The 19,142-nt window shown below is 37.8% G+C and overlaps 1 protein-coding gene across 1 annotated transcript in view; it reads left to right on the forward strand.

Moving 5' to 3' along the window:
* The window catches only part of ADCY8 (adenylate cyclase 8), a gene marked incomplete at its 3' end in the record, with an annotated part of 128,668 nt that overhangs the window by 85,143 nt on the left and 24,383 nt on the right, over positions 1 to 19,142 (forward strand). The window contains exons 8-11 of the mRNA XM_084279756.1: positions 2,489 to 2,686; positions 9,213 to 9,313; positions 14,512 to 14,713; positions 18,858 to 18,947. Of these exons, the coding sequence (XP_084135882.1) occupies positions 2,489 to 2,686; positions 9,213 to 9,313; positions 14,512 to 14,713; positions 18,858 to 18,947 (591 nt within the window). The remainder of the gene's footprint in view (positions 1 to 2,488; positions 2,687 to 9,212; positions 9,314 to 14,511; positions 14,714 to 18,857; positions 18,948 to 19,142) is intronic.

A 19,142-nucleotide genomic window follows, 5' to 3' on the forward strand; every position in this document is an offset into this window, starting at 1 on the left:
GGTTGTTGTCAGCATTAGGAAAGTTCAAAAGCCCACTGAAGGATTCATAACTGTGTTTTTCATACAGCTGTTCACAAAAGTGTAGGTGAGGTAATAGGGAGAACCAGTATTTCTTTACACTGGCATAACATAGCCTTAAAAGATGTAGAACAAAGAGGGTGATGCAGAGACAACATGTGGATAGAATGTATTCTTGGGACAATAATTTGCATGGTATTTTTCATTATTGTTATTACTAATTCCAGGGAAGCAGTTTCCTTAAGTATGCATATGGACATGAAGATTCCATTAAACTCAAATATGAATTTCCTTGTTATCCTCTGAAAATAAATGCAACTTCAGAGTCCATTTTTGCATCAATGTTACTGGCATTGTGGCCATAGCGGTGATATTATGTCATGTTCATCTACCATGACCTCTAAACCACTTCATACATTCAGCAAGAAGACAGTTCTTTATATTAATTGAATTTTAAAATACAGTTTGAAGCAAAATCTTGTCACTTACTAGGATGAATTGAGATAATTCTCCTCATGTAAGTAAAACACAATGCCCAATCACAACATTACAGGCCTTCTCCACCCTCACTTCCTGTGGAGATACAGCAATGTGAAATAATTCTGAGGAATTAATGTACACAACAGTATCTCATGTGATCTTGTCCTTTAACAGTGACTTTAGGTCCTCTTGTAATTTCAGCCACTACAAACTGACAATAACTTTTCAGTATAGCTTACTTTAAAATAAACTGGAATACTTACACTAAAGTAGTGCTTTAGTGTGTAGTTATGCAGTATTTATCAAGCTAACTCAATGGATGGATTTGGTTCTAACCTTAGAATTTCCACTTTAACTCCAAGGCTGAGATACAGATTCAGGCATATCTGAAACCTCAATATTAGAAAAGTTTCTTTAGTACATTGTTTTTCCTCCAAATGTTGATGATACTGATTCTCTGGAGGGCAGATGGGGAGATTTGGGCAGAGTGGTTTGCCAAGCCATCTGTACTGAAGTCCTTTTCTTATTAAGGCAAACAGGAAGATTGCTTTCATTTCAATAGGCAGAAGATTTCAGGCCTAATATCCTTTTCTGCCTATATGTTGGGGGTTTTAAGTCCCTCATCAAAAGATGGACTATGAAAAAACAAGATACTATGTCTGACTACAGAGTCCTTGGACTAGATAACCTTTAAAGGTCCCTTCCAACCTAACGCATTCTATAATTCTACATTAGGATTGTAAAAATTGTTGTCACTTGGAGTTTGACAGTGGATACCTGAGATCCTTCCTGTGTTTTTATGTGCTCTCCAAGATTCATTAGAAAGTTATTGCTGGCTATACTTTGAATATGAACAAGGGAAAACTCCCTATATCATTTGCTGCAGATAATCCAATGATCCAAAAGAATTTGCTTTCCAGAGAAAACTAGTGATAAATCCATCTCAAATTCCTGTTCCAAACATTACCCAGAGGGACACATGGCGGAAGATCTTTCCAGCAAGGACCTATGGGATAACTTTTATCAAGTAGAGGTGTATTTCTCATCCATAACAATTCTGAAATGTCTTATGCTGTGATGTATGAAGGTTTATATCCTTTCCATTCGTTAACATATTTTAACCCTTGGGAATATCACAGGTAGTAGAGATTATTTTCCCATTCAAGTGGGAAAATGCTGCTTCACTGTGGTTTGTGTCATGAAATGATTCCATAAAACTGGATTGAGTCATTCTGTTTATGAAAGCAAACTCTACTTTTTTCCTGAAGGTGAAGCACCCTTCATGCTATCTCTGCTAGCTTTCCTTTGTGAAGCTGTACAAAAAGTCTTTTCTTTATTTTTCTTTTAATTAGCCATTGAAATACCAAACAAATAATGCATTTGAGACAATAAACAAGAATATGAATTACAGTTCAATTAAATTGTATATTCTAACTGTAATCTAGACTGGCTGAAATATACCAGAAGTGAAGAAGAACATACTATTAGAAAGCCCATGTTGAAGTAACAAGAATTGTCACCTTCTTCACTCCTGCCTAACTGATCTGTTCCTTCACTACACACATCCAGTAACTTTAAGAACAAGAAAAAATTCATTACTACTTTTTTTCTGACTTCTATTTTCTGTAGCTTTCATTCTTAGTTGTTAAAACACACCACTGAGTTAGCTACCCTGCTGTGATTTTGGTGTGTCATCCCCTCATGCATGCTGTAATAATTAAATAGCGGAATCTGGAAAGGGGAATATAGTCCTGTTTTTTAGTGCCGCAGTAAACCTCTTAGTCTGTATAAAAGAGGACATTAAAGTACTCCCCTTATTGTACGGTATGTGTTTAGTGGAACAGACTTCTTATTTTACATTTCTATAGATTTCATTGAATGAATTGCATGGAATGCTGTAATGGTTTGCAATGCAACATGATCTAAAACATTGCATTTTTAACCCAAGGGGACCAGCAGGTTTATTCTGTTTGCATGTGCTTTCCCCTAGACTCTGGCTGCCCTAACAAGAAATTCAATAAATCTGCTTCCAAACCATCTTGCACAAGCTTTGCATGTCCAGTCTGGGCCTGAGGAAATTAACAAGCGAATAGAGCACACCATCGACTTACGGAGTGGCGATAAATTGAGAAGAGAGCATATCAAGCCTTTTTCACTGATGTTTAAAGACTCCAGCCTGGAGCATAAGGTAGCTGGGTCTTGGTAGCTGCAATATTCACAACTCAAATTGTAATAAATGTCCACTGAAGTAGAGAAGCCGTAGGTTTTGGCTTGCGTTGTTTCTTTTCTGGTTTTGGTTTTCTTTTTCATTTTGTTTCAGTTTTTAGACATTGAGGCTGAGCAAGAGGTCATAACAGACAGTGTCATGATGCAGGTATTATAATGCTGAAATGATTACATTTCATTGTTGGACAATGCCTTCACTGACCAAACTGCTCCTGAAAACAATGGCCATTTGTTGGGTTTCACTTGCTGTTGAGTACAAGAACTTTTCCATCAGATGATAGGTTGCTTTGGCACAAATGGGGACTGAGCATATTAATAAACTGACACTTCAATCCAAAATATGTATCTACATCTATATAGACGTTTAATTTAGTCATAGGATCCATCTGATGTCCTCTAGGCAGCTGCTATGTTTATTTCAAGTCAAAAAAACCTGTCAACTCTTTGTTTTAAATATTGTTTTGTTTAACATCTGCTTCTAAGAGGTAAATATTGTTCATGTCTTCTCTGCTTCTCATCAGTAATATGATCTCACTGATTTCTATTTCAGTCTACATACAGATGTAAGTTATAAGTTTAAAAAGATAAGGCAATGGGAGAAATTTCCTTACAAACTGATGACATGGGGCAGGGTTGCACAGGTCTCAAAATATTTCATTGGCTTGCATACTATACAGTGCAGCAACAATAGGTCTGCAATAGGATGTACACTTGACTGAAAAGAAAGAAAAATATCAGAGAGTTGGAAGCATGGAGGCCCACTTCTCCATCATCACTTTAACATCCACTGTAAAAACGAGCTTTTTACTTGATTTGTGGGAAACAAGACCTCAGGTGGTATCAGTGGTGAGAGCTTAATGAAAAACACTGGAAAGGAAAAAATGTGCTGGAAGTATATTTTAGCCCTTATTTCACAAGCAATCCTGCAGAAGAAGAAAGAAAGGCTCATTTTTTAAAAGAAGAAAATATTTTATTTCCTCATGAGGATATTTATGACACTGTGACACAAGGTAGAATCCTCAAAGCTGAATTAGCCACTACTGCTGCAAAGAAGATACGAAGATATTTCATTTAGTGCAGTCATCATGCAAAGCTGACAGGGACCCACAGGAAGCGAAATCCAAGATTTCTGATATCCTGTGAATTATCATCTAAAGGCTCAAATGTAATGCATAATCTTTAATCTTTTCAAGTCAAAAGGTCAAAAGATAAGGTCAAAGAGTCAAGACAGAATAGCATTTAATCTAGAAGGTGAGGGATAGTATATTTGAACTGTTTTTGTGAAAAGATGAAACAGTCTGGTCGCAAACATCTTGCTGAATGAGCAAGTTAGTCCATGGTTCACCTGGTCTTACATTGATATTCAATAAAAATGAGGTCTGAGCATGGGATGGAGAAAACGGAAACTGCCCAGAATTGGATGCTTTATTCAAAATATACACTTCCTTGTCATTTTAGATTTCACAATTTGCAGTCTCAAGAAAAATCTCTACCAAAAGAGTTTCATTTAAATGCAATTTAAGAAAGAGGGGAAAAAAAATCCCATGCTTTAATCCATCACGTTATATAAATCAGATTCTAAACACTAATAACATTTTGAATTACATCTGGACAAAAAGTCTTTTTAAGAGTCAACATTTTGATCTGTTTTCATATATTTTCTTCTCAGTATAACATTTCCATTACCAACCTGTGCAATTCTTAGAAAATGGTGTTTTCATTCAGTATCTCCTTAGGTGCTAGCCCTAAGCAGTAAGCACAAGCAATACCAACACAAAATACCTTCCCCATAGTGGACTGAATCTTCTTTCTGTCCTCTAAAAGGGTCTGATGTTTTGCATTTTCATTTTTAAAAAATATCAAATTTCTTCTTGTTCATCTACCTCCAACAGCTGAATAGTTTCTGGTCAGCAACCTCCTTGCTTGTGTTCAGGGTGCCAGGGCACTGTAGGGTTGCTCAGAAAAGGATGAGGAATACACCGGGATAGAAAGGGATGATGTGGATTAAAGGAAGATGAATCACAGTGTCATCTTCATTATAGTCAGGGGCAACATCTTGTGTGAAATGTCCCTTCTCACCTTGTTGGCTGTGCAGCAGTTACAGGTTTGTTCCAGTAGCCTTAGTGTTAAACCACAGTCTACAGGCAGTGACACAAAAAATGAGTGAGCTGTTTTGCTACAGAAAGTAGCTATTTGCTTCATGTTATCTTACAGTACTATCACTATCTTCCTTCTTCTTGCACATGTGGGAAACAAATTTAAATTGGAGTCTTGTAAAGCTGTTTCAGCAGCCTTCTCCCTCCGCTCTCTCCACCCCTAACCTTTCAGCCTGGAATTATGTTTTCTTCTAGCCATTAACATTTTGCAACTGCTTACATGACCTTCTACATCAACATCTTGAGCTGCTCTCTGCAGCTTTTCTGAGCACGTAGAGAGTATCTGTCTATAGGGCTCCATCTCACACTGCCCGTTTATTTGCCACCACTCACCTTCTGTTCTGCACAGTGACAGCTTCAAGTCAGAGGTAGCTCTGAGCCAAAATAACTTCCCCTATGTAAAAACTTGTGCCCTCAGATTTAACCATCCCACTTTCAGGCAGTACTAGCATCTGCTTAAAACTTGTATTTTTATCTTTAAGTACTTCTCACTCCAGGCTTTACAATGTCAGAAAAACCAGTAGCCATAGCTGAGATCCTGATCAAAAACCGTTACATTAAGCTTGTTCAATGAGAATTGTGCTAATGCTCTGTACCTGAAGCCACAAAGAAGTGAGTAACCATACAAACAGTAACCTATATTTCTTCCTCCTGCATTAGTAACAGAACTTCCATGCCATGGCATCATAAGTATTTTGGGATGACTTGAACAGATCTGAAATGTCATGCTGGATTTCTGTTTAAACAGTCTGGGTTTTTCAGGGTTTTTTGATTGAAAACCCAAGATTTATACTGGCAATCAAACTGCTTATTTGCTTCCTGTAAGGTTTCAAAAGGATAAAAAAAAATAATTTCTGGAATCAGCATGCCTGAAACTACCACAGGAGCTATCAGTGCTCCTGGTTTACAATGGTTTAAATGACTGGTATATCACAGCAGTTTGGTATTGGTATGCCTTTCTGCTCCTCTCATCTCATTGATCTATGTCCTTGGTGATAGAATAAATGATTATACAGAAAGCAGTATCAGCTGCATTAGTGAATGGGTTATGTCCCTGAGGCAGTATGGATATTTCCAAATGAATTTTGTAATACTTCATTTTTCAGAGGATTTGTGCAAGATCCTCACCTGCTATGTTTTATAGCATCTTCACCCAAATGGACTAGTTATTACTAACCAGTATTTCACCCATTAGCACTCGATAGCTCATTGAGAGACTAACTTACTCTCAGTTTTGCTGGAGGTTATTTTCACAAATAGGATGTAGGACGATAAAGCAGAAGACGCATCACAAGAGAGTAATTCTAATGGTATCATGAAAATACACTAAGGGTTTCCAAATATGTAATAGCTCACAAGGAAAAAAATGATGCTACTTTAGATGTTTTGCAAAAATTAAAAGGTATCATTACTATGCTCCACCTTAATAAGTGTGACTCAGAAATATCGGTACCATATACTTTCATACAGAATAAAGCAGAGTAGGAGGGCAGGGAATGTTACATGCAGGTAGGGTGTTTGTTAATAAAACTTTCCTATGTAAAGATTTGCATAAAGATATTCTAAGCCTTCATATATAATTGTTTTGGGATCATAAATCAGACTGGGCTTTGAGATAAAGTGTCTTCATATTTTCTGTGTGGTAAGCACACTGAAATATCAAAGGCGCTTTGAATTTTCACAGTACAGGTTTAGAAATTAAATGAGTAGGAAAAAAAAATGTTGCCCTTCCTGCATGTTATATCCTTGCAGAGAGGGACCTCACCTCTTTCCTTCAACTCAGAAACTTCCAGTGGCAAGAAATTCTGCAAGAAACACTGAGCAAACTCTGTGCCTGTTCCGCATCTATCACTAGTCAACACCTGGATCTGTGTCTACCCTTTAGTCTTCTCAGGAGTTCATCCATCTTTTCTACTGGCTTCATGATAGATCTTTTTCTGTCCTTCATCTGTACCTCAGATGTTTTTCCAGTGGTAGAAACACTGTAAACTAAAGAAAAAATGGGTCTCCCTTTTCACCCGTAGGGTTCTATTTGAGTCGGAGAGCAGCATTGAGGTTAAGACCAAAATCCTTTCTTCCCAGGGCACACTTTCTCTAGGTGAACATGTACTGGGAACATATTGCCAGTACTTCCCTTTCAAAGAAACCTGGGGAAAAACAGAAGAGGTGGGGAATAAGAACCATTACTTGGCAGAGGAAACTTGACCTTTCTTATGCAAGCTGGCTGTGCTGGCCAGGGGGTCCCTCAACAGCACAGGCAAATGGCTCATGCACCATGGGAAGCAGGGTGAGCCTTCACTACGCTATAAGCAAGTCATGCCAGTGCAAGGTAGGTCTGTGGACCATAGCAGCTAACACTTTCGTTGTGAAGTAGGTCACGTGATTCTTCCTACCATTTCTACGTAGCTCTGGTTGGCTACATGGCTTCCTGTATTTGTAGAAGTGCCTTGAGGCTTAGTCTATCCTTCAATTACTTCTCCAAGTCATTAAGGGATAGACTGTTACAGAAGTGTTACATTTATCATTGGTGTTTTTGCCACCTCCAAGGTGTTAACAATTTCTCATCACGGCATTGTTACTGATTAGACCAGAACATTCATCCTTTTGATATAATGCTCAGCACAGCAGGCAATTCCATGTTTGTGCTTCATTCAGGTAGTTTGCTATAATTTCCCCAAGGAGCAGTTCTGGGATTTCATATTTTAAGGAATACAGCTTTCTTTTTCCCTTTGGTTCTTCTTGTGTCACAACCCAAAAAAAACCAAAGCCCTGGTTCATTATTTAAGCAGACTGATGCAGTTCTGTTTTCGCACACATGAAATCAGGGTCAGTGCCTCTGTGCTTCCAGCAGCAAAATGGAGTTGTATGTGAGCACCATCAAAAGTCTTATAGAAGTGATACAGCTTCTGCAGAGAAGACAGGATATAATCACAGCAGAGGAGTCAAAATGATGGATACCAGCAAGCAACCTCCTTCTCTTACTTGTAACAAAAGGGAGTAGGGAAGAGAGAAGTCTTTTTCCCATTTCAGGAGCTTCAGACTGTTTTGATCAGATGTTTGTAACTGAGGTTAAGTCCCTACTGAATGTCCAAGTAGTAGATATAAGTCTATATAGGATCTTCCTTCAAGAGCAGAATAGCTATAAAATACAGTTCATAGCTAAACTCTCAATGTCTTCATACATTCCTTAATCAATTTTATTTTTCCTCAATGATAATGCTCTCTAGGCATTTATAACTGCAGTTTAGTTTATTTCCAAATTGCTGGAGAAAGATTCTGATATCTGATAGCTCTTTGACTCTGCTTTTCATTTGTTCTGCCCATGTAATACTTGCCTCCTTCAAGATTGCAAGAGATGCAATAAAATGAAGTTATTGTTCAGAGGAGGAAAAATGACCAGGGAGGGATCTGTGGGATTTCTTGTTAGGTGAAGAAAATGTAATGGCATCAGAGATTTGCAAAAAATATGTCTGTGGACCAATCTTCACCTACTGTAAACAATTGAGGTTTAACTGAATTAGCAGTGATAAATACCAGTTGAGACTGGGGTAACATTTCCACTTTAACTGATCCACTGTGATTCACCGATGTATCCATTACTCCTCTTCTTGGTACGTCCAATAAAGGGGGAACCTGTTAGCATTTTCCATGGTTCGATATGCTGGATAAAAATACTTCTGCAATAAATCATCATAATAATGCAACTCAGATGGGTTTTTAACATCATAATACCTTCATTTTCTTCTTGGCCCACATTGCCAAGTTTCTATACAGCCTCTGGATAAGTTAGGGTAGAGAGATCATGACCCACATCCCAGATATTTGCAAAATGTCCCAAACTATGTACTTTTCTTAAAAAAGAAAAGCAAAACAGAAAACAGATTGGCCTCAGTTTGACAAAGAAGGAGACATTTCAATGACATCAGGCATGCAGAGTCACAGCTGACTTCAGTGTTTGTCTTCAGGTGAGGGAACTCATGGTTCCTCTGGTTAAGGAATTGAGTATTTAGTATTCTACTCAGCAGCATAAGCCTTTAGTATCTACCTGAGGATTTTTAAAGCCAATAATTTTGAAAAAGAGGCAACCAAGTAAAACAACTTTGTATTGCAAATTACAGAGTTTTGCTCCCTTGGATAAAGTATTTTACCAGCTCATTAATTATTTATTTGTTGTGTTTCATTAAATATAAAAACCCAAACCCAAACAAATTCAGGGTTTGTTGATTTATTAGCTCTTCCTGCTAATTTCCCCAAAGTCTCCTATATGCATTAGCCTTTATGAAACTACTGCATGAGCTAACAGCTAACTTCTGTTTTTCTTTTTTATTCCAGTATTCTCAAATGCGGGATGAAGTATTCAAATCAAACTTGGTGTGCGCATTTATTGTTCTTGTATTTATCACTGCTATCCAAAGCTTACTTCCTTCTTCCAGGTAAATACAGAAATATATCTCTATATATTTGAAAGCACTCTTGGGGAAACAGCAGGATAACAGTTCTGGGACTGAATGAACTAATAAAATCTGCAGCACACGTTATCATGTAAGACAGCAGCATCTACTGACATTATGTTGTTATGTTTTTAAGCAGAACCCCACTGAGGTAAGTGGGAAGTGGGTTCCAAAAGTTTGACATGATATGGCCTGCCTGTTTCCAGCGTGGAAGTAAAACATGATCCAGAATTGTAGCAGTGCTTCACTGCATTGGCTGGTAGTCACCTTGGGAATCAGTGATTATTTTGGGTTCCTTTCTTACGTGCTACATAAGCAAATTGTACTGCTGTGCTTCGTTGCTGATGATACGCACTACCCAGCTGTGGAAAGCCATCTTGTGCCATTAAGAGTAAGCATGGACATGATCTGGTAGATATTTTCTCACTTCTACTTTTATCTGGTGCTGACCTAGAAAAAGCTTCCTATCAAGATGATGAAAATGTGATACAGCTGAAACCTCCATGTTCACATTTCACAGTCAAACCCAGCAACTGACATTTGTGTCAACTGTTTAGTAGTGAGAAAACAAGAGTGGGTACAAGGACTAAGGTCAGTTTTTTAGCTTCATAGCAGAGCCAGCAGAACACAATCACCACTCAAACAAGCCTCTAGTCCCATTTAGTCTTTGACACAGCAAGTGCTAAAATGGAAATGCCCAGGTGAACCATAATTCTCAGGTGGTTTCTAACACTCAGATTAAATTATGGGTAGGACAACTCCAAAAATACAGTAGTTGTGTAAGAAATAAGACTTTTATAGTGTAACAGTAATGAAGCAGTATTTCTTGGATCATGTGTCTAGAAGATCCGGTTCACCATGTTTATGTCTAAGAATACAAAAATGGTGGTTAGATGCAACAGACAACTGCACTCTGCAGCAGTGGTGTCCCATGTGTTCTGTAGTTCTCAGCTGGGAAAGTACCCAAAGTAGTACCTGACTTGCCTATGTGCTATATGTCTCTAATACTAGTAACTTTGTTTTTAAAGATCTTTTTGTTTGTTTTTAAAGATCTTTTTTAAAGATCTTCCAATACACATTCAAAACTCTTCACTTCTGGTAGCTGTTATTTGTATTTTTTTCTCAGTATGTAGAAGAAGATTTATGGATCTTATTAATGGAACCAGTTTTCCAAAAACATTTCTGCTGCTGTATCAATCACTGCTATGCCAGAAAAAACACATGCCCTTTTTTCTATCTGCACAGATTCATCTCTGTTAATTCTCGTGAGGGTGTCTAGTGCCATTGGAACTGGGGGAGAAGGAGTCACATACAACACTGCCTGCAGCTGTCCTAATTCCTGGTTTCCCATCTTAAAAAGTCTTGTGTATTTTCCCTGCACTTCAGAAATGCTTTGTGAATTGAATTTGAAAGAGGCTGTAAATATAAATCAGTTCAAATAGATAAATTCCTACAAGATAAGATCAGCAAAGGTGTTAAAACAAAACAGAACAAACCAAGGACCCCCCCCCCCTCCAAAAGTTACTTAGGGAAAGGATATTTACCATTCTCCCTTTTGTGAGAGATTTGAAGCCACATGGGTGCTATTTTCTTTCAGAAGCTGAAATTCACTATCAAGATTTAAGAAGGAAAATTTTTGTCTCCATTTTTCAAGTTATGATACTCTGGTTCAAAAAATATGCTTCAGTCTTAAAACAGCATGCCTGTTAAATGAACGAAGGTCAACAGATGAGCAACCTTAAAATAACAGGATGAGGGCTTTTTAGAGAGAAGGTTTCAATATGCTTAAACATATTGAACAAGGAATATAATCTGGAAGTTCAAATTTCCTAAATTACAGTTCTAAAACTGATTCAAGGTATGAGTACATGAAGAAGTTATCATGAAGTTAGGCAGCATTTGGATTCAGAAAGACTTGGAGATAACTGCATGGTCATCTGCTATACCTCTAGTAGTATCAGAGAAGCAAACAACTACAGTGGAAAAGCATGGACATAATATCTATGGAATAATCAGAAAACTGAAATTCCTACTCTTCATGGTAACTCACCCATTTCCCAATAACTCATTTAAATATCTTAAATGTCATTTTATATTTGCTTGAGTAAGTGTTTGAATAATTTTCTGAGCTGGGTCTTTTGGAAATTTCTGGAAATTCAGTGAAAGTAAACATTACTTAAATCATCGTAAAACTTTCCTAAGGATCTTCAGGGAGTTTCTTAGATATTTTGCCTTTTGTGTTAAAGAAAGGAATCGTCTTTCAATTATTGCACCTACTGTGTACAGGAATTTCAGAATTTTATCTCAGTTTATATCTGTCTCCCACAGGATAAATATTTGATCCATTTGTATTTTTCCTTGACAGGATAGGAACATCACTGAATTTAAAAATCTTTGCAATAGTTTTCATTCTTTGAAATATTGAGTTGGGGAAATTACTCTAAGTGACATAAATTAATGTCATATTTCTGCTGTAATTATCCTCTATGAAGCCATTACATTACATTGCCAACCTTGCAGTGATTCATCTTCTCCATCTGAGAGGCCTGGGTGTTTGATTCATTTCCTGCAATGAACTTTCTATATGCTCATATGGGCAATAGATCATACTAGAGGAGACTGCTGAAATGCTATTATTTCTGTCAGTTTTTCGCTGGATTATTCTTGTGGGGGGAGAAAGACATCTGCATCTTCTGTTTTCCCTAAGTTTTCCTTCTAGCTCAAGTCTTGATTTGTGACTGTACAGAAGAAGAGGGAAAGCAAAAGCTCCATTTCAAACTTCACTTGATCTTGACAGTAAGGGAACCCCTAGAAATAAAAGCACTTAGTCCTGAATGAAGAAGGTTACCAACCCAAGTGTCCTAGTTCTGGGAGAAGTTCATGGACAGAAGAATATTATGAGTTTGTTCCCATTCCTCTAACCTTGTCTATGTCTTCTGCTGTTCTTGATTTTATCAGCATGCTGCCAAAATATAATCTTAACACAGATATTGGATTGATCATCTAAGAGGTCATAGGTATGCAGACTTCAGTTTTGTTTTTATCTCAAGCAGGCATAGACAAGGAACAATTACACCAGTGTTCAACCCAGGAGCTACAGTGGAAGAATTTTTATTACCTATATTATGAACAAATACAAAGCCATGGTTTCTCAAGCACTTAAGCAGGCTATGCTGTATTTTGGATTAATATTCCAGACTTAGGTCCCTAGATACTCTCTTTATAGTGCGTTAATTCAAAAGCACTATGTCTTACATTTACAGTTGGGCAGTCCAAAATAAGAACTCATGTTTAGTGTCCTCGGGCCTGACCTCTTGAGCCTTGACCCTAATCTTTTTGAAAGTCTTAATTTGGTTTCATGTAGAGCTGGGTCAGGTTAGGTCTGCTGAACTGCTAGGCTGCATCTGCACATATAGACTGTCTATCTATATCTAAGATATAGATAGAAACTATCACTTCCAAAGAGGATCTTAGTCATTTGGCTTTGGAAAGCAAGAAGGCTATTGCACACTACTGTAGTGTGAGAAACTGAAGGAATTAATTTCACATAACTACCTGTCAGTGTCTATACCCCGGGTGCAAAGTATACCCACTAGAGAAGAGGTCACACAGTGGATCTCAAGGTTCCTTCCACCTGAATAACGCACTGCTAAACTACACAGCTCTTGTTGAGCCCTCTTGACTAGTTCTCCATGAACATATTGTTCATCTTTTCACTGGCTTTATTAACTGTCTCTCCCTTGGCGTTCTATATATTTCCACAGATAGAAGCTACTCTCAAAGCAGCATTGCACTGTGGTAGCCTTGGGACTTTCAGCAAGTCTTAAATGAGTGTATCTTTCTAAAACCTTCCAAAACCAAAAACTTTTGTAACACAGTATGAAATCTGTGGGTCCTGCCCCAATCTTTGTTTCCTCATTTTTCACTATCCCCTTCATTATAGAGTTTGGTTTTAGTCACAATGTTCCTTCTCTCAAAAGCAAGCTTTACTCCTGAGTGACCTCACTGGAAGTGATGTGACCTTTGTGGGAAGCTCCACTGTATCCTGTATTCATGTCACATAGTAATCTTTGTAATGAACAGGCAAAGAAAAGCAGAGAGAAGAGAGGAAAGGTTTGCAGGAGTTTCTTTTATTTTGAATGGGTCTGATCTTTGCAAAAAAAGACACAGAGAGACAATGACTGGCACTAATGGTGACAAAAATCTTGGCTTGTGAAGTGCTGAGTGCTTATTTCTTAACGATGTAAAACAATTTAGTGCATATCCCAACCACGTCGATTACTTGATTGACTTCAGATCCGAGATTTAAGCAAGAAAATGTAATAGATTTAGAAAAATATAATGCAAGACATTGTTGGGTGTAACAGTTTGTTCAAAGGAATCAACCTGTCTATTCTGTATACACATTTTATAATACTTGATTGAGAATCACACCAGCAAGAACAGAACTTACAGAATATACCAAATGATGTGTTTATTTAAACATGTTTGGATCATACAACACCTTTTCATCTGCTTTCCATTTTAAATGGCTTTCACGAAAACAGTAGATCCATTCTTTTGATTTTTAGAAACCAATGGGATTCTTAGCTGCGATTGATCCACTATTAATTAAAATGAGGAAAGTCTTGTATATCTGTAATTATTTTATCATTACTTACTCCAGAAAACAGGCTGCATTATTGTGCTTACTTTAGAGTCTAAGACCCTCAGTACAGTATGAGTTTAAGGCAGCTGTGTTATGCTGTATACAAAACAAAACTCTATTAAACTGTCCACAAACTACTCTAACTAGAGTGGGAGCCAGTTCATACATCAGCGGCATCAGGTTCTTACAGGCTGAATAGTTTCACTCTGAAGGAAACATAGAGATAACTGGGTCCCTAAGGAAAGGATGTTCCTACCACTGAGGCTCTCTGTAGACACATGGAGGTGATGATTTCCCTGGCTCGTTACTTCAGCAGCAGCTTCTCAGCAAGAAACCTTATGAAGCAATGGCAGACCTATGGAACATGAATAAATCTTTGCTTTCTCTGGGGTTTTTCCTAAGACTAATTGTCTCAGATTTATGACAGCTCATTTTTCCTAATCTTAACTGTTTACATATTTATTTTTATTAGTGGTGGTATTGTGTTAAGGTTTAATGCTGGAATCTCTTTCTTTTTCATTTTTCTTTCCAGGGTGATACCAATGGTCATTCAGTTTTCTATTCTGATAATGCTGCACTCCGCTCTTGTGTTAATCACTACAGCAGAGGATTACAAATGTTTACCTTTAATGCTCCGGAAAACCTGCTGCTGGATTAATGAGACCTACCTGGCCAGGAATGTGATTATATTTGCATCCATTCTGATTAATTTTCTTGGAGCCATCATCAATATCGTAAGCTTCATAGGGAACCGGGGAATATCATACAGGAGAAAATGATTTATGAATTATTAAGCTTGCTACAGGACTTGTTAACTAATGTGTTTATAAGCCAGCTATGATTTAAATACAAAAGGCAAAGTACCACAGCTTCAGGAAATTCAATCTGTTGCTTAAACCTTGTATTTCTCAAATATCTAATTATTTCTCCCTCACGAGTATCATTGATTTTTTGTAACACTTTTGCTACTTTCTGTTCAATATATCCACCCTTTGAGGACCACTTGTAAGTTTCAAACATGCTGATATATTTTCTTAAAGACTGTCGATCCAATTAATGTTTATAGATAGTAAATTCCTCATATCACAGTTCTCTCGATAGTTAGATTATTTTAAAAAAGAAAAGTGTCAAAAAACTCTGAAAATATCTTTAAATAAAAGACAAAGCAGGTCAAGCTGAGGCAGTAGCCACAGTGTGTAAATATTTCAAAGTATAACTTGTAAAGGTACCTTGCCTTTTGCTCATTTCGTACTGTAATGAAACACTTCAGCCCAGATTCATCTTCGATGAATTACTAAGCCATGGGAATAGTCACTCTCAGCTAGCTTTATAGTTGGCACACAAAAACGAGCATCCCATAAGATTTACTTTTTTATCATACTGGTCCAAGTAAAGAGATTATCTTCTCTCTACTGTACACGCACGGTTTTTGGTCTGATTGGGGTCCTTACATGCACCACTCCACTAAGACCCTAAAGTGTGATAACTCTACAGCAAAGGTTATCAGCATATCTGATATATACTGATATATATCAATATATATTCATATCATGTCATATATATGATGGAAGAAATGCAGGTCTCAAGATTTGCTTAGCAACTGCGTTTAGATAAAAATACATGTCACTGAATACTTTGGGTGTGGCTCTCCTCAGTATCACATGGAAAAGAGCAGGGTCTTTGTACCACACATATAAAACAAATTCAAATACAGCAGAGCCGTGATTATCTGGATGTCTTCAGAAATATGAGACAGCTTTGCATGAATTAGGCAGATTATCATGTCAGACAACCTGACAGGTGCTGAAGCTCAAGCCAAGAAGAAAGTAAATATCTCCCAGATAGATTAAAAGTAACATTTTCATCACTCTTTCCTCTTGTAGGGCCCCTTTTGGCTGTGGATGAAGCAGTCCTTTTTCATCTGAATTTTATTCTTTGTAAATATTTATTTCCTTCTAGATGAGACCAAGAAAACACTTAGTGACAGTAATAGCAATAGCAACTGTAACAATGCAACAACAGCAACAGTTATCCCGTTATTATTATCATCATCATCATTATTATATCATTGCAGTACTTATGCTGAAGCCTGATACTTCCAGGGTTTGCTTCTTTTTTTTTTTTTTTTTTTTTTTTGCTACCAGACAGGAGATTTTATTACATTCTACTGCTGTCATTCTCCCATGTCTGAATTCAGGTTGCCAATATGCTAGGACTCAGTATCTGTCTTTTTTTTCAGTGAAACACTATCACAGAATGTTAGGAGTTGGAAGGGACTTTGAAAGATCATCCAGTCCAAACCCCCTGCCAGAGCAGCATCACCTAGACTAAATTGCACAGAAAAACATCCAGCCAGGTTTTGAACATCTGCATACAGTAACTGATAAGAGACTGAGCTGGACAAAAAAGAATGTAGCCACTGAATGCTATCCTTACAGAGAAACTATAAATACAGCAAATGACAGGATGTTAAATAGAGCAGAAAACTTCCTGAAGATAAGGAGAGCAGTTCATTATAGTATAGATCGCTGAGGAGTGTTGTAGAATTTAGAGGTTTTAAAATCATGTTCGCCAAATATCTGTCAAGAAAGATTTTAGTAGAACTAATCTTGCTCTTGAAACAAGATGACCTCCACAGGGCTATCCACACCCAATTTGATGTGGATATGATAATAGCATTATTTGCACCGATCTCTTTGTGGATTGTTTTTTAAGATTATGCCCACTGCTGTCTTGTGGCGTAGCTAATCCCAAAGCAGTCAAAATGAAGATTCTTTTTTACTTATATGCTGATGGGTTTATTTAATGCATGAATATTATGCAGTAAACAGTAATATTTATTGTCATATATTTAGAATGACAATGACTTGTGTCACTAAGTCCTGATCCCTACAGGAAACCACATATAACCTCATTATTTCATATGCCAAAATCCTGCCATAATAATAGTTTGCTTTTAACTTCTTTCTGTACGGCCTTGAAAAAGAAAAAAAACACACCAACCAAAAAACCCCACACTCCCCCCAAAAAAAACCCAAAACAGACCAAAAATAAAAAGCTACTTCCATGAAGTAGGTACCTTAGCAGCTCCTGGGGTTCCACAGTATGAATGGCAGCACTCGGGAGGAACCTGCATGTATTTAAGAACAGATAATCCATCTCACTCTTGAGCTATATGCATCCAGTTGGAGGGGACCAAGATGATTTCTAACAAGACCCACAAGGCCTTGGTTTAACTGGGGCTGGGTGGGTAAATCATAGAATAGTAGAATCTTAAAATGGTTAGAGGTGGAAGGGACCTTAAAGATCATCTAGTCCCAACACTCCTGACATGGGAAGGGACACCTCTCACTAGACCAGGCTGCTCAACGCCCCGTCCATCCCAGCCTTGAACACTTCCAGCCGGGGAGCATCTACCACTTCCCTGGGCAACCTGTGCCAGTGTCTCACTGCCCTCATAATGAAGAATTTCTTCCTAATATCCAATCTAAATCTACCCCCTTCCAATTTAAAACCATTCCCCCTCATCCTATCACTACATACCCTTCTAAAAAGTCCTCCCCCAGCTTTCTCGTAGGCCCCTTCAGGTACTTGCAGGCCGCTATCAGATCTCCCCGGAGCCTTCTCTTCTCCAGGCTGAACAAGCCCAACTGTCTCAGCCTGTGAGTAGTTCTTTGTATCAACTGTGTTCTTACTGTTATAAAATTAGAATAAAGTTTCTGATCTGAAGGTCATTTAAAAAGAAACACCCAGAGTGGTTCTCATGGCACTGTGCCTTGTAGAGAGGTGCTGTACACCACATAAACTTCCAGAAGGTACCATTAACTATCTGTTGTTACAGATGACTGCACAGACAACCTAGAAAATGTTGCTGCATTGCAGAGATGGCTGAATTGCTGAAAGAACAAATGAGAGAGTGCCAAGTTCAAAATTCATTAGAATTTAATTATAAGAAATCGGGCCTCATTAAACAAACTCTCTAACTCTGTTGGAAAGAAAGACGGGGAACTAGCTTGTGCATACCAGGTTGATGAAATGACCTAGTATAAACATCCAGATTGGTTTAATATATGTAACAGAAGAATCCATCTGCTTTAAATTTAATAATTTTTGTATTTTGTCAAAATACAAAACCATTAATTATTTTTTTCTGAAACCATGATGTATTGCAACTCAACACTGCTGTTTTGTTTATATTTAATACAGTTGGAATACCATTAAAATGAAGGCAGGTCATAACAGCAAAAGGCAATATTACAGACTCAAAACCATTATATCATGAATGGATTTTCATTCCCTTCTATTCCAGGTCTCGCAGTTGCAGTTCTGGGCCCATGCTATGCTTTAGCACAAGCCAATTCTGCATGATCCCACAGGACTTTATCCCACATTTAGAAGATAACACTGTCCAGAGCAACACTTGGCAGTGTTAGGTTAATGGTTGGACTTGAGGATCTTAAAAGTCTGCTTTCCAATCAAAACGATTCTAACATGGCAGAAAAAACTGCTTGCAGACAAGTGCACACATGCAGTTTGATTTTATGCTACCAGTTTAATAATTTTCTCTATAGTTAACAGCAAAGTGTAGACATTTTGAGACAGTCCAACATCAGTCCTCTGAAACTCCTGAACTCTGAAGATCTTTCCCCTTTGTCAACAAGCTAGGAAGGCTACTCAGATGCTGAATGTCTGTATCCTGAGTAGCTCCTCCCTTCCATTTCGTCTCCACAGTATGTCTTCTTCCTGTCCATTAAATCCTTGATACAAGTTAGGTATCAGGCATGGAGAGCAGCAGGTCAGACAGTTCCATCCCTGAACCCAGCCACCCTTGGTCACCAAGGTACAATTTAGCCCTGATTTTGTTTTCTTTCTTTACAGCTATGGTGTGATTTTGACAAACCAATAGCCCTGAAGAACCAGACATTCAATTCATCTGCCTCTTTTACGGACATCTGTTCCTATCCTGAGGTATTTCTGAGCGAACATTTGAATCTGAAGCACAATTCCACAAAGATTGCATGACAATGAATACCTGGAATAAACAAGCTGTGTTCTGGTGGTCAGGTGCCTCAACAACATTGTGAAGCTGAACCTTTGCATCTGTCCATATGCTGATAGAAAAAGGAGAGGCGGGTTACAAAAGGAATTAATCTTATGGTCTAG

Source organism: Gallinula chloropus (genome assembly GCF_964237585.1).
Source record: "Gallinula chloropus genome assembly, chromosome: 2".
NCBI lineage: Eukaryota > Metazoa > Chordata > Aves > Gruiformes > Rallidae > Gallinula > Gallinula chloropus.